The following is a 16,061-nucleotide window of genomic DNA, read 5'->3' on the forward strand; positions in this document are numbered from 1 at the left end:
AAACTTCCTTCAATTTGCTAGAGACTTAATTATATTTATGACATTATATGCAGTGAATTAAAAGTACCATAAAATCAATTATCGAGTTTTACTGCTTCTAAATTATGTATGAGTCAACTTTCCCAACTATTAAGTTCATGTAGAATATAGTCTCACAATATAATTAAAAATAAAATGAATACCTTAATTAGATTGATATCATGATGGCTTCAGTAGCAAAATAGAAGTCCAAATTTGTTACTTTTACTTTTACATTAAGGAAAGAAAGACGAATTAATACAGTTGACCCGGAAAAGGTCCGACGAGCACTAGCGGGTCGCTGGGATTTAACTACACAACCAATTAAAACCACACACATAGAATAAAAACAGAAATTGAAAGAAAAAAAGAAGAAACAATTTCAATTTTCATCTGAAGTCGGCGTAGAAGAAAAACATCAAAGGTTTTGGATTCTGTTATGGACATAGCATCTTTCATCGGCTCTTTTTGGTGTTTACTTCAGTGATTACAATTTTGGGGTGAATTTTGCAAAGCTAATCGAAAAATGGGTAATGAAAAAGCCGGTAAAGACAATGGCGAAAAACATTACGAAGAAAAAGAGGAGATGAGACTTTGGGGTATTTTTGTTTTTGCGTTAATTGGAGCTACTGCCACCACCTTTGCTGTAAGTTCTTAACCATGTCATTTTTTTGCTTTTGATACTTTTTTTCATTAATTTGTATTTGGGTATTGGTGAAATTCAGTGGTTTTGTGTAAAGTTCTGTGCTTTATTGAGTAATATTGAGATAATGCAATAAATTGGGCATATAGGGCAAATGGGGTTGCGTTTGTTGTTGTGTGAGTTGATATTTTAGGTGGGGGTGGAAGAACCGAAGTTTATGATTGATCAAACTGGGAAGGAAAGAAGATTGAGATATTTAGGTTAACTATGTTTTAGGATCAGTTATAAGTAAATTTATGCCTTGCTTGATTTCAAAATTAGCAGTAATTCCGCCAATATGATTGTTTATCTATTCAGAAAACACAGTGATGTATTTGCTAACGGGCTGATGTGCTGCAGCTTAGGGAACGGCGATCATTCTGTTAATTCTTTTTCTTTTGGTTTTTATTTTTGGATGGATGGGGGGATTGGGGGGGGGGGGTTGTGTGTGTGCTCAATAACTTGTAAATTTTCTGAAGTCCTAAAGGGACTATTGAATGGAAAGGAAGATACAGCAGAAATCAAGTCTTGCAGAGGGCTAAATGAACTTTTCAAGATTTTCGACCCTATTTGCATGTACTTTATTAGCAAAGGAGTTATCTCGAACAATGAAATTCAGTTTAAGAATTGGCTTAGGCAAATCCTCAAATTATCTACTGTTTATGAACTTCTGTGAAAGCAAAGAGTCCTACCGCATATTGTACTGGTGCCCCGATTTGCAATAGGCATAATTGTCCATTACTTATTTTTTGTTAACAGAATGACACTTTCATTACTCGGTTAGGAGCCAAGGAGGTTAGGCATTATTTTTACCCCATTAAATCCACGAAACTCTAAGGTAATCTCTTTGAAATCTTGGAAGAATTAAGGAAACATGTGATTTATGGTGGAGAGGAAAGTATCTCTCTTTGGAGAGGGGGAAAGGATTAGTGATGAAGAGCTCAGATATTTTTATTTTGGCAATAATAGGGAAATTGGTTCTTGCACTTAGAGACATTATCGAGAATAGTGATTGTGGATAGACACAGAATATCAGGCAATGGAAGATGAAGATTTTCAAATGACGGTACGAATTCTCATGGTGTAAGTTTGTGGAAAAAGATTATGATGGAAAAAACATGATTTTACAAAGCTCATCAGGCTCATTGTCAGGACAATGGCCCTTATTGAAAAAATGTATAGAAAAAATGTTGGGTACGACTACCATATACATTTTTGGTTGGATAAGTTGTCTGTAGACCTTGAAGCATGCATATCCTCATGTGTTTTCCACTTCTAATGATAGATTGAGTAATACATTTGAGTTTATCACGAGAAATATTAGAAAATATTCCAGGAATTATTTTTGAAAGAGCCACCTAGTATTGAGAATGAGAAGAAGTGGTGGAGTTCGTGCAAAGGATTTATAGTTACTAAAGTGTGGGAGATAAGGAGGATAGAATAGAGTGGAGGGCTTTGGATACAACAACAACATCCCAGTATAATCCCACAAGTGGGGTCTGGGGAGGGTAATATGTGCGCAGACCTTACCCCTACCCCGAGGGGCAGAGAGACTGTTTCCAGGAGACCCTCGGCTCAAGAGAGCAACAAGAGACAATATATTAGTACTATCAATAGACTCATAATAAATAACATAAAATACATAACATAAAATAACAAAATAACAATAATATAAGAAATATAGGAAATACGAAAAGGATGTAAGGTATACTAATATCCAACAGATACAGCCCTGCATCAGTAGTTGATCAGTAGCATCCTAAGTCTAACTCCTAAATGGCTAGTCTCCCTCTAGTGCGCTGTAGTAATATTCACAAACTTCCCCCTAACCTACAACCTTAATGCTCGACCTCCACAATCCTAAGTCGTGCCATGTCCTCAGAAATCCTAAGTCGTGCCATGTCCTGCCTGATCACCTCCCCCAATACTTCTTAGGTCTCCCTCTACTTCTCCTCGTGCCCACCACAGCCAGTCGCTCACACCTCCTCACTGGTGCATCAGTGCTCCTCCTCTGAATGTGCCCGAACCATCTGAGTCTTGCTTCCCGCATCTTGTCCTCCATGGGGGTCACACCCACCTTCTCTCGAATATCTTCATTCCTAATATTGTCCATCCTTGTATGCCCGTACATCCACCTCAGCATCCTCATCTCTGCTACTTTCATCTTCTGGATGTGTGAATTTTTAACCGGCCAACACTCGGTCCCATACAACATAGCAGGCCTAACCACTGCTCTATAAAACTTACTTTTTAGTAACGGTGGCACTTTCTTGTCACACAAGACTCCCGTTGCTAACCTCCACTTCATCCACTCCACCCCTATACGATGTGTGACATCCTCGTCGATCTCCCCGGTCCCCTGAATAACTGACCCAAGGTACTTGAAACTAACCCTCTTAGGGATGACTTGAGAATCGAGCCTCACTTCCACTCCTACTTCCGTCGGCTCGGCCCCAAATTTGCACTCGAGGTATTCCGTCTTCGTCCCGCTCAACCTGAAACCTTTAGACTCAAGGGCATGTCTCCAAACCTCTAGCCTCTCGTTGACGCCGCGTCGTGTCTCGTCAATTAGGACTATGTCATCAGCAAATAGCATGCACCATGGCACCTCCCTTGAATATGATGTGTTATGGCATCCATCACCAGGGCAAATAGGAAAGGGCTGAACGCAGACCCTTGGTGCAACCCCGTAACAACCGGAAAATGGTCGGAGTCACCTCCTACTGTCCTAACCCGAGTCTTAGCTCCATCATACATGTCTTTAATCACCATAATGTAGTCAACCGGGACCCCTTTAACCTTTAGGCATCTCCATAGGACCTCCCTAGGAACCCTGTCGTACGCTTTCTCTAGATCGATAAACACCACGTGGAGATCCTTCTTCTTATCTCTGTATTGTTCCATCATCCTCCTAATAAGGTGGATAGCTTCTGTGGTAGATCGCACCGGCATGAACCCGAACTGGTTATCTGAAATAGACACCGTCCTTTGCACTCTCATTTCTACCACTCTCTCCCAGACTTTTATGGTATGACTCAATAATTTGATACCCCTATAGTTGTTACAGCTCTGAACATCGCCTTTGTTCTTATACAGCGGAACCATTGTACTCCACCTCCACTCTTCAGGCATCTTATTAGTCTTGAATATAACATTAAACAACCCAGTAAGCCATTTCAAGCCTGCTCTACCCACACACCTCCAAAGTTCAACCGGAATTTCGTCTGGCCCGGTAGCTCTGCCCCTCCTCATCTTACGCATTGCCTCCATGACCTCATCGACCTCAATGTCCCTACAATAACTCAATTCATGGGGGCTGTTGGCATTCCTCAATTCACCTAGCACAATATCCTGATCCCCTTCTTCATTTAGAAGTTTATGAAAGTAGGTCTGTCATCTCCTCTTAATCTGGTCATCCCCCATCAAAACTTTGCCGTCATCATCTTTTATGCACCTCACTTGGTTCAGATCCCGAGCCGTCCTCTCTCTAACCTTAGCGAGTCGGAATAACTTCTTCTCCCCTCCTTTGTTCCCTAGTTCCTCCTACAGACGAGCAAAAGTTGCCGTCTCAGCCTCCATTACTGCCATCTTCGCCTCCTTCCTAGCTACCTTATATCTCTCACTGTTCGCTCTCTTCTCCTCCTCTCCAGAGCTCCCTACGAATTGCAGGTACGCTGCCTTCTTCGCTTCCACTTTATCTTGGACAATTGCATTCCACCACCAGTCTCCTTTGTGGCCACCGGTGCGGCCCGAAGATATCCCTAACACCTCTCTCGCCGCCTTCCTTATACAATCAGCCGTCGTCGACCACATAGTGTTTGCGTCCCCACTACTTCCCCACTACTTCTCCAAGCTCCCATTGCTGATAACCTTCCTTCCAACTCCTGAGTTTTATCCTTAGTCAAGGCGCCCCACCTAATCCTCGGACGGCCTCGTACTGACCTCTTCTTCCTCCTTATCCTAATACCAATGTCCATCACCAAAAGCCTATGTTGCGTTGCTAGGGTCTCACCTGGGATAACTTTGCAATCCTCGCACAACCTTCTGTCGCATCTCCTGAGGAGGAGATAGTCAATCTGAGTCTTCGCCACCGAACTTTTGTAAGTAACCAAATGCTCATCCCGCTTCGGAAAACTTGAGTTCGCAATCACTAGATCGAATGCCTTGGCAAAGTCCAACAGCGAAGTGCCCAGTGGAGGGCTTTGGATACTTGCATATATTGATTAAAATCATATATTATAGACAGGGGGAACGGGAATCAAGGTGAAAGAAGATACGGATATATAAGTTCTTATCAGAAGAGAAAAGGGAAGATATGGATATAAAAACAGATGTGAACACCTTATTAGTCCCCCCCCCCCCCCCAAAAAAAAAAAAAAAGATGCTTACACCTTTATGCATTGCAACTCAGTATTTTTATAAACGAGAGGATATGATTCAGTGACTTTTAACATATTTTTCTCTTGGATACTTATAATAATGGATTCTACAAATTGAAGTTGAGTAGGTCAGATACTTTTATACCCAAGGCTAACTGGTGTGGGTCGTTTCTGCTTCTGACAGCTTTAAACTTTCGTGTTCTGTATGCTGTTGGAACGAATGAAAAGTTTTAACAGGAGTTTGTAGCTTTGCTTGCTTCCTCCTTTTTCCTCACTGGGTTGTTGTTGATTCTTAACTCACGGCCTGAGAAATTTGGCAGGTTACACAATTACGAAGTACAGTGGATTATGTCTACTCTCAGGTAATGAGCGTCTTTATTCAATCTCATTTTGGATAAATGTGGAATTTTAGTGTACTCTGGAGTTACCTTACCTGCATTCAGTCTAAGTTCCATGCAACTTGAGCTATTTTCCTTTTGCATGCATAGTCATATTGAGCAAACCTTTGCTTCATTTCTTTGAGGGCCTCTTATCTGGGTTTTTTGTCTTTTTCTAGTAATCGTTGATCGTTGATGTAGCACCAAATAGAAGATGGAAAATCAGGGGAAGGAATGAGAAAAAGAGAAAATGTGAGTAGAAGAGGGGGGGGGGGTTAGGAGCGCGAATGGAGCAGGAAGAAGGGGATAAATTGAAAATTCTTAACAACAAAAATCCTTCTCAAAGAAGATGATAGACTGAAGTATTCTAATAGCCAATCAATTTATAGACTATTATTATAGTCTCTCGACAGAAGGATCCTATTTATAAAATAGGAAACACTGCACAAGTCAAAAAACCTACTTCCCTAACTAAAGATAAGACTATCTCTAACTAAAAGATAAGACCTTTCAATGAAAACTCAGTATTTCTAACTGATAATAAATTATCTATGTTAGAGTCCCACATTGGTTGAGGGATAGGTTGTGGTCTCCTTTGGCCAAGCTTTAAAAAACTATTTCTAAGGTTATTTTTCTCAAAAGTGCTTCTCAAAAAAGTGCTTTTGGAAAGAAGCTACTTTTTTCTGCTTCTCCAAAACTGCTTCTGCTTCTCCTCAAAAGCACTTTTTTCCTTCCAAAAGCTTGGCCAAACACCTTAATTTTTGGCCAAAAGTTCTTTTGGCCAAAAAGAAGCTTGGCCAAACAGGCTATTAGAGTCTAACATTGGTTGAGGGGAATGGGTTGTGATCTCCTTATATGGTCTTGGGCAATCCTTCCCTTATGAACTAGCTTTTGGGGTTGAGTCAGGCACAAGGGCCATATCTTCACAATCTAAAATAAACGATAGAGATAAATATCAAAGGTAGGAAAATGTGATCTTGATATGTTTAATATGCATCAATCATTCTTCTATATAATTGCTCTTGTGCATATTCTTATTATTCTAGATCTTCAACATATGTGAGTCTCTCCCAAAAACCTAAGGAAAATGGAAGGTTGGTCATTTTGTCTTTGAAATTGAGCGTCTTTTTCCGTCAAAATACTGACTTCATACAGGCATTTCCTCAGAAATAATGATTCTGACCCATTTGATATGTGGCATATACTAAGTTTTACTCACGTCTAAACATAATTCACCACTCAGAAGATGATTGCTAAATGGTGCTCTCAGGGCTTTGGTTCAGTGGTTAAGAGCTAAGCAATTTGTGAACAGGCGCACGTAACAAGTTTGAAAGCCAACTGGCCTGTGAGAATTTATCGGTTATAAAAAGAAGATGAAATTGGAAAATATTCTCCATCTATCCAAATAAGAATGAGGGATTCGAGGAAAGCTCATCCGAGGTGAATTTAACAATAAAAAGAAACTCGTTCGATGTGAATTTGGATATTGATTTTTAAAATTTTGAAATTGAAATAAAATTTGCATATTCATCAATTACAGAAATTTTAGAAATCACCATTATAAATTTTAACAATAAAAAGTAATTGTAAAAGAAAAAGATGTCTCCCTCTTTTAATACTAGTACTGCTATTTTCTTATGATTCAGGGAGTATGTTTACTCTGTGAAATGAGGTGTTGTCATAACTATTGCTTTTTCTGTTTTCTTGCAATGTTCTACTGTGCGAGTTCAATTCTAATTAACTGTTGCATGTATAAGATGAAGTATATCATATGGAGTTGCTTTCTTGTTGGAGTAACGTGATAAATTCATGTTTTTTTGACATTTGTGGTTAGAAAAGGATTACTCTCCATTTGTTTTGGTAAATACTGAGCAGGGTGGAGGATTTTTTTTTTTGGCTTGAGCTAATAATTATTTCTTTGAATTGCAAAAGTTGATGCAGTCAGCACGGAAAGCTCGAGCTGGGGGTTCTTTTAGGACAAGTTTTCAGGAGGAAGCATGGAAAAGATATAATCGCAGGATGCGGGAAGAGTATGAAGAAGAAATGGAGAGAGTGGTGAGCTACATCTTCATCTTCAACAATTTTTTGTCACTCTCATTTCCTAATATCGAATTGAAAGAGAGAACTTTGTCAAAGTCTTTCTCAACTAAAAGTAAGTGAACTCGTATGAAGATATTGGAATATGAATCCAGGCCCCTATGTGTATTCGTCAGAATGCATGTATGTCTCTCTGAATATGAATTTGGCCATGTCTAAAGAATTCAAATACCATTTTATCTTCTGGATATAAGCGTGACCCAATATCTCAAATAAGCCGTGAGTAAAAATTTATGGAAAATCTTATAGTTAGAAGGTTGGGGAATGGAAATAAAATTTGCCGTTATTTCTTCTTGTGATGATACACTGAAGTTGTAAGAACCGTTTTGCATCTAATAATGGTGAACACTCATCCTTATCCGTTTTTCTTTCTAGTCAAATCTTCAATGCTACCTATGCTTTATTTGCCTGATTGAATTTTTGATCGTTTCTGCCTCCAATCTCATAATTTGTTACCCTCACAACCAACTACAGATGTTAGATTTTATGGCTAACATATCTGAGCTAAAGAAAATGTAATGAGATCTTGGATAAATTTCCACTTGTGAGTTCATTCTGATATTTATATGTGTGTTCTACCTTTAAGCATGGGATTATTGTTGACCTAACATTCTATGATTTTCATAGGAGCGCATACGCCGTATGCAAAGTGTTTTCAATAGGGAGAGAAACAAATATAAGAGGAGCTACGAGAGCTGGCAAGAAAATGGGCCAGGTGCTTATCATCAGCACTCGCAAAGGAATGACTGGTATTGGAAGGCTGATACATCATTCAGAGACCGGGGAACTAATTTCAGGGAAGCTCCTAGGGCCAATACAAGCTACGCGTTATCACATCACTACTCGGTTTTGGGCCTTGACAGGTAGTAATATGCTTTTGGATGTTGAGTTGATCTATTAATACTTGTGGGAAAATATCCACGCTTCTCCATGATCTACCCCCGATTTTTTTAAGCCAATAGACAACCCGAAAGAGGAAAAGAAAGAGACTCCATTGCAAAGATGATAGTCCTAGAACGAATGGTTAGTACCATTACTACCTCAATAATTCTGGTTTGAGGCATATGCGTTGGTGCCTGAGGCATGCATTTTGGCCATTCTTTTGCTAAGGGTGTTTTGGATCAACACATAAAGAAGAAGGGGTTAAAAAGAAGAAAATAAGTAGTTTCCGTACTTTTGTTGGCCACTCGAGCACCAAAGCATACACCTCAACCCTAAAAGAATATGACTCATAGGAGTACTGGCTGCACCTTTACAGCACCGTGGGCTCTTTTATTTGAAGTCACCATTTAGTTCTAACAAGGACATAAACTAAAATACTTAAAATCTTCGTCTTCGACTTATTTTCTAACTGCAATCAGATAAGAAAAAGGTAACACCCTATGATGTGAATGGTGCAACCTACCAAGTGCTCCACGTATCTTACTTGGATGAAGGTGAAGATCTGTTCTACAGACTCTGGATAGTTAGATGCCATTTTTGTGATTTAATCCTTTACTGAGTTTTACTTTCACCATATGTATATGACATCAATCATTATGTTCTTAAGCACTTACATCTACGATGAGGTGTTCTAGGATAGAAGGTTTTGCTGCTCTAGAGGATGTTATTTCTTCTGTAAATTACACATACCTACCTTTCTTCCATATTTGTAATTTTTCTATTACATAAAAGCTGTTTTAGTTTTTCATGTTGCCAAGAAGTCTTTATCTGGATGCCAGATGTTTAATGTGGATGTGTTCTTAGGTGATGATATTGACATTGACATGAAACTTGACATGTTTGATCCTTCCATTTTGACAGGTGTAGGACGAAGCCTTACACGGATGATGAGATAAAGGTATTTATCATTCTCCGAAATGTCTGAAAATTCTCCCAGTATTAAAATGAAAATTAGTGTTGTTTTACATGTGTACCTTCCATTGTTTGTTTGTTTTTAAATCTTGGTTCCCTCCCTTCATTTTTAAGGCCCCCTGATCTCACCTCTTCCCTGGTGGAGGAGGATGGTCGAGAAAACTAAACAACGGAGACAAAGTTCTTTTTGTGTGCTTCCACCCCAGCTGCCCCTTTGTGAATGCAGGCGTAAAAAATTTATCTCCTTTTTCTTAATTTTCTGAGTATATTAAGTTTTTTTTTTCTACTTCCCTGTGTGAGTTACAGGCTTGAGATATTTATCTACTTTATGCTGCTCCTATATTTCTGAATTTTCTGTTTAAAACATTTGTAGATCTATTTTTGGTACTAGGCAAAGGTGACAAAATCATCCGTAGCCTCTTAATGTTTAAAAATACTGCCTGAAAAAGGTGAAGAATAAAATGAAATGACACTTGTCCAGATGAAAATTAATGACTTCATCCCCAATCTATTTGGTAGGTCTGTTAATTAGTCAACAACTTATATTTTTTTATGTTCCTACTTTCTTTAATAGAGACTGCAAGCTAAGCTGCTTTACCTCTTTTGCCTGCCACTTGTCAAATAACAAAAACAAGAAAAAAATCTGAACTCACGGAAGAGAACATATTTCCAATTGATTTTGATCGGGCGGAATACTTAATTTTTTAAAATGATCATGCAACTTGCCTTAATAGAACAGAACCTTTTGAGTAACTTGGAATCTTGATTTATTGCTTCAACAAAAGAAACTAAAGAAGTTTCCGACAAACTTCAGTTAAAACCTATTGCAGAACTGGCAAGAATTCTAGGTTATGTAAATTGTGCTTGATGTAATCCTATTTGGAGTGTGTCTATTTGAATTGGTGAACAGATATGCACGAATTCCATATGTTAGCTTGCTTCTCCTCTGTTTCAACTTGAATGTCTACCTTTCCCTTCTAAACCTTTTTCAGAGTGATGTCTAATAATGTAGGTTAACTGTTCAAATATATTATACTACATTATATATATATCCCTACATATCTCTCAACAATATTTAAACATTTTCAACTCTATGAAAATCCTTGTAAATTAAACAAAAACATTCAATCTGAAATGGTGAGAATAGGTGGTAGGAAAAAGAAGAAAAGACACAAATAATTGACTCAAAAGTCCAGTTTTTGACTGCCTCGTCAAATTCAAGTAGTTGAAGCCAAGTATCGTCTGGAACTGCTGGCATTGCCGATCACTTGAAGCTGATAATATGGTGTTATACATACTCGTATTCACTGATCTCTGCTACTATTATCTAATTTGATTATCCAATTTGAGCTAGTTGCAAGGGCAGCTGATATAGTTGGCATCTCGATGGTCCTTCAGTTTTGACTATCAGCTTTGCTTCTCTCTCTGTCACGCAGGCGTGTAAAAGCATTTACTTGGAATTGGAAAGGTTTATTAAAATGCACCTTTTCTTTTGTCTTGCAGTCAGCCTTTAGGGCAAAGGCAAAGGAGTTTCACCCTGATCAAAATCAGCAAAACAAAGGTAGATTGTATTGGCTAGTCTATTTGATTTCTTATACTTGTCTATCTATTTTAAATTTGAGAAAAACAAAAGGAAAGAAGTGCTACTGCTTGCATCAGGCTATAAAAATCTGATGTTGTGACTTGGTTGCAGAGGCTGCTGAAGCAAAGTTTAAGGAAGTTATGAAGTCTTATGAGGCTATAAAGTCGGAAAGGAAGAATGGCATGAGCCGATAAAAGAGCCATGACAAACGATGCAAAATATATGTAAAATTTTAAGAGGGTCATTCTCCACTTGATGTTGTATGTAAGTCTAGCTAATCCAAGTGGTCCTTCGTGATGGAGAGCGACCATGAAAGCCATTTGCTTCTACCCTTCCGCTTGTTGACTGGTGCATCTTGTCTGTTGGTATTCTTGGATTTTTACCAAGGTTTTCATGATACGGTCTAGAATAGTTTTTTTTTGTTTAAATGTCACGAGCATAAGAAGACTTCTACAGCATAGGTTGTAATACTTCTATAGCCGAGGTTGCAACTTCCCGGGATTCCTCTGCTCACTCCCTTGCTGTGCTAATTTCTTGAAGAGCTCAATTCGTGATGTAGATTGCTGAAGATACTGATTGACATTGTATATCACACAGGCTTTAGTACACTGTAAGTTAGCTCAAGATGTCAAATAAAGATAGAGAGAGGCTGTAATTAGCCTATGAATTTTGCCTTGTATTATAGGCCGAATTGCCCATGTAAGGTGCTGAATTATGTTATATTCAGATGAGTTGGAAAATATTTGTTCATTGTAGTATCACACTAACTGGACAGCTTCATAGTGAGGTCGAAACTTAGAAGGCCATTCTCTTTGCTAATTATTCTGTCAAGGTAAATGCCAATAAGCATCTATATATATATATACTAGTTTCTCGGCACGTACATTGCACGTGTATACTGAGTCACGTAACACTTGATTTTATAAAATAATATTAATATTATTACAATAAATTATTAAGTAAATAATTATGCATGAAGAATAAAGTATAAATTTAATTTACGGAAATAATCAATGTAGATTATCGTATGTTACTTGTCTATCAAAGTCAAGATGCTTAGATATATGGTTTGAACTTACAAAGATAAACCATCAAAGTTTAATCAAATACATATGAGATTTTACTTTATTTAGTTTATTTTTTATGTGATACAAACTATAAACATGCAATGAAACATCCCAGCTAATACCTTTTTATAAACAAAATTCTTGGTATATGTTCCTTTTATTCATTTGGTTTCTTTGTCATGATCAGGAACCTAGGTGACGAAAACATTTACACAAGAAAAATTTGTATACAATATTCGGATGATGGATGAACATAGTGCATCTAATGTAGGAAAATTAAACATATAAATCATGACAAACACTTACACCAAAAATCATATAACCCTAACAAATTATTTGTTATTGATAATATTATACTTCCGCATGGGTCTGGTATATTCCTTCTCTTCTTTGTCACTACCAATTTTTTGTGTTGAACTAAATTAATATCTATCTTAGTATTAACTATTATCTCTCTTTTTAAATTTTTTTTATATTTCTTATCTTTAGTTCATATCACTTGATTTTTTTAAAAGAATACACCTAGCGAATGGTTTATTTATTACTGGATAATTACATAAAAATAGAATATTGGCCTACTTACGATGCAGTCAATTTCATATGTCGCTCGTATCTAAAAATAAATAATCTAACTCTATTAGTCCATATACACCTTTTAAAAGATGATGCAGTACTCCCAATATTTTGAGAAGTTAGACATTTTTTATTTTTGTGGGATGTTTGGCACTATTTCTTTTTAAAAAACTTGATTCATGTAGTCAATGTCCGATATACGGGGAGGCTCTATTTTTTTCATTTGTGGACATTGCTAAAAGTTTCTAGGAAAAAATTATACCCTGAAAGGTATCTTCCATGCATTTCTAATCATCATAGGAAATCAGAACCAACAACAACTTAAGATTTTTGTTCTCCTTTCATGGAAAACTCATTATCAACAAGAAAAAATAATACCTTCGTGATACTTCCATTGATATTATAATAGTGGAACATAACTCAAAGCAAAGTTTGATTTTCAAAGGCATAATATTCAAAAATTCAATTCTCTAGCAAACAAAAGTGTTGGTTTAGAAAAATCCAGAATATTCCAAAACCTAGAACACAACGACCTAAAATTGGATATGAACAGGAAGAAAAATGATCAATAATCATATTAAAAACTCTACATAAAAGAGAACGTAATCACTTACCTAAAGTTTGTTTTGAGATGTTGGCTTCAAAAGACCCGAGAATATTGACTTGGTGATACGAATGCACAAAGATATGATAATAGTGGGCGACAATTTATAAAGGTAGCAGTATAAATAGAATTGCCAATATAAACTGTCCATGACTATTCCAAATTCCAGAACATTATCAACCAAAATCATCATCATTAAGTAACCAAACACATTACCCTAGTACTAAACCGAACTTGCTAAACATATGCGAACATATGGTAAAAGAAACTAAAACTAAAAATAAAATAAGAAAGGTAAATTACCATTATATCAATGATTACTTGAAGAGGTAAAGATCGGCATGGGATTACACCCCGGTCAACAATAGCAACGGTTGAAACCAAACTAAATGCAAAATAAAAAATGGCAGTTATATTAGTGACTTTGAAGGACCACACCCCTTTAAATAAATTTGATGGTTTTATTTATTTAGAAGGGATACAACACATGTACTTGCTCTATAAGAGAACACAACTTTTGGAGGAAGCACTTTAAATTAGATTTTCTTCTCTTTATTTAGATATTATTTTAATATAATATTTAGGTAATTTATTTAGAAGGATAATTTAGTAATTCAACTTTTAACTTTTAGGGTTCCACTATTATAATAATACTAGTCTCTCGGAACGTGCGTTGCACGTTTATTTCACTTTATTATTATAAAATTCATTTTGCAAAATGTTGAATTTTAATTATATAAATGTTTTAAGAATTCTTATTTGAGTTAAAAAAGCATGTAGACATATTTATTTGCTAATCAATGTTTGTTTTACAATCGTCTGTTAGGTGTTTGCCATAATTTTCTTACCATATTTGGTTTTCCTATTTGTTGAAGGAAAGGGCAATATAATTACCTTAATTGGGTTTTCCTTTTTGTAGAAGAAAATTATAATTCTCATATACTTGGCTAGTCCTTTTCCTTGTAGGAAAAGGTTTGGAGTTCTAAAAATTACAGATCCGTCCTTCTGATTCAGTAGCATCCACAATGTAGCCATAGGGGCTTGAGAGTAGTGTTTAGGGGGAGAACTTTACGGGACAAGTGTTAGTGTGTCCATTGTGTTTGCCTCTTCGTGAGGTTGTTCTCTCGATATTTTGTACTCTCTTTTTATGTAGTGGTTTGCTCTTCTCTGCGGTGGACGTAGGTCAGTTGACCGAACCACGTTAAATGTTTGTGTCTCTTTTGGTATATTTCTCCTTTGTTGTATGATTTATCGTCGCTCAAGGTTTGCTTTGCTAGCTTCCGTATGACACCTGATTTTTACGGTCCTAACATCGTCTCCATTATTCAACATAAAAAGTTACGTTCTGCTTGCTTTCTTTTTATAATTAATTACATAAAATGGTTTAACTGAGATAATTAAGTAAAAATTATTAGTTCCTTTTAATCCAAAGAGATAGCATCTCTGCAAGCCGACATCATATTGAAATTAAGACCATCTACCTTTATTTAGTTGCAGGATATGAAGATTAGATTATCTCATGAATTAATGTATTACAATCACAAGTGGCACAATATTCAAAATACCGATAGCAACAAGAGTGAGAATAAGGATGAAACTTTTTACAAATACATGTTTGAAAAAGACGCTAAAATCACATTTCGTAACAAAAACAATAAGCAAAGGCTCGAAAACACATCAAGTAAGAAAATTAAGGCTAACAAAATATTTAACCCAAAAAGAATATTTACTGACCTATAGAATGTATTAGTAACTGCAAAAGGTAAAGATAAAAATTATATCAACTGTAAAAGGCATGAAACCTCATGCAAATAACTAAAATAAGGCTACAACGCAAACAAAAGAATTGGTAAGTTATAGAAATCAAATAATTGCGAAGTCAAGTTCCCAACAACAAAATTGTTGCTAAAAGAAATCTAATATTTTAGAGGTTCACGACAAAAAAAATCAAGAAGTATTCTCTCTATCCGAATTTATGTGATATTCTTTTTTTTAGTCAGTCTTAAGAAATGAAATCTTTTTATATTTAGTAACGATTTAACTTTAAACTTTTTATTACCCTTAGCGAGATGATCAATTTAGAAGCCACAAAAATTCTTATAGCTTATATTAGACCGTAAATTTCAAAAGTATTTCTTATTTTATTAAAATCAATGCTCAATTAAATACCTTCACACAAATTGAAATGGAGAAAATATTAAAAATAACTACAATAATACGGAAAAATAAAACTCCAGAACCAAAAATACTGCTATGAAATAAAAGTAAATGAAGATACCAAAAAATAATATTTGTCAAAGGATTTTCTGATTTTTAGAAGGTTTCATAAAAAGTGTAGTATAATATATACCAGATTAATTAAACACTTAAAATATATGATCGGGTGGGAATATGTGAACATGAAAAACAAACTTACAATATGAGACAGACAAGTAATATACAACGTCTTTTTTCTCTTCAAATTCTTTTTATATTTGAGGTCGACATAAACGTTTCTTTACAGAGAATAGTTTGATTTGCAATCAAGCAACTTTTAGGCAAAGGATTAATATTGAACCAGTTAATAAATATCAAAGGACACATCCATTCGTTGGGGTGTTATTGCACGACATTTTCTTTTCTATTCTTTTTTAACTAAAAATAATAATTAAATTATTTAGAGGGTATTTAGGTAATTTAACTTTTAAATTAGGAAGTTCATGCTTTTAATATAGTATAGATAGATATATATAAGTGGGCAATAGGAATGTGAGGTGGCACCTCTCTTAAGCCAAGAAACATATTTATCTTTTTTCTCCTTTTTTTGGGTTTTCCGTCATTTTTTTCAT

The 16,061-nt window shown here is 36.0% G+C and overlaps 1 protein-coding gene across 2 annotated transcripts; it reads left to right on the plus strand.

The window, feature by feature from the left end:
- The first annotated feature begins 363 nt into the window (after positions 1-363).
- Positions 364-11,747, plus strand: LOC104211863 (uncharacterized). 2 transcript variants are annotated; one of them, XM_009761002.2, is made up of 7 exons: positions 364-664; positions 5,400-5,441; positions 7,389-7,511; positions 8,181-8,416; positions 9,357-9,393; positions 10,911-10,968; positions 11,101-11,747. In XM_009761002.2, exons 1-7 carry the CDS (start codon positions 545-547, stop codon positions 11,181-11,183), a joined length of 699 nt encoding a protein of 232 aa, XP_009759304.1. In that variant the 5' UTR covers positions 364-544; the 3' UTR covers positions 11,184-11,747. The 2 variants fall into 2 exon arrangements, with proteins under 2 accessions (XP_009759304.1, XP_009759305.1); XM_009761003.2 differs by having other exon boundaries at positions 402-664; positions 7,398-7,511.
- The last annotated feature ends 4,314 nt before the right edge of the window (positions 11,748-16,061 follow it).

The sequence above is a fragment of the Nicotiana sylvestris genome, chromosome 4, assembly GCF_000393655.2.
Source record: "Nicotiana sylvestris chromosome 4, ASM39365v2, whole genome shotgun sequence".
NCBI lineage: Eukaryota > Viridiplantae > Streptophyta > Magnoliopsida > Solanales > Solanaceae > Nicotiana > Nicotiana sylvestris.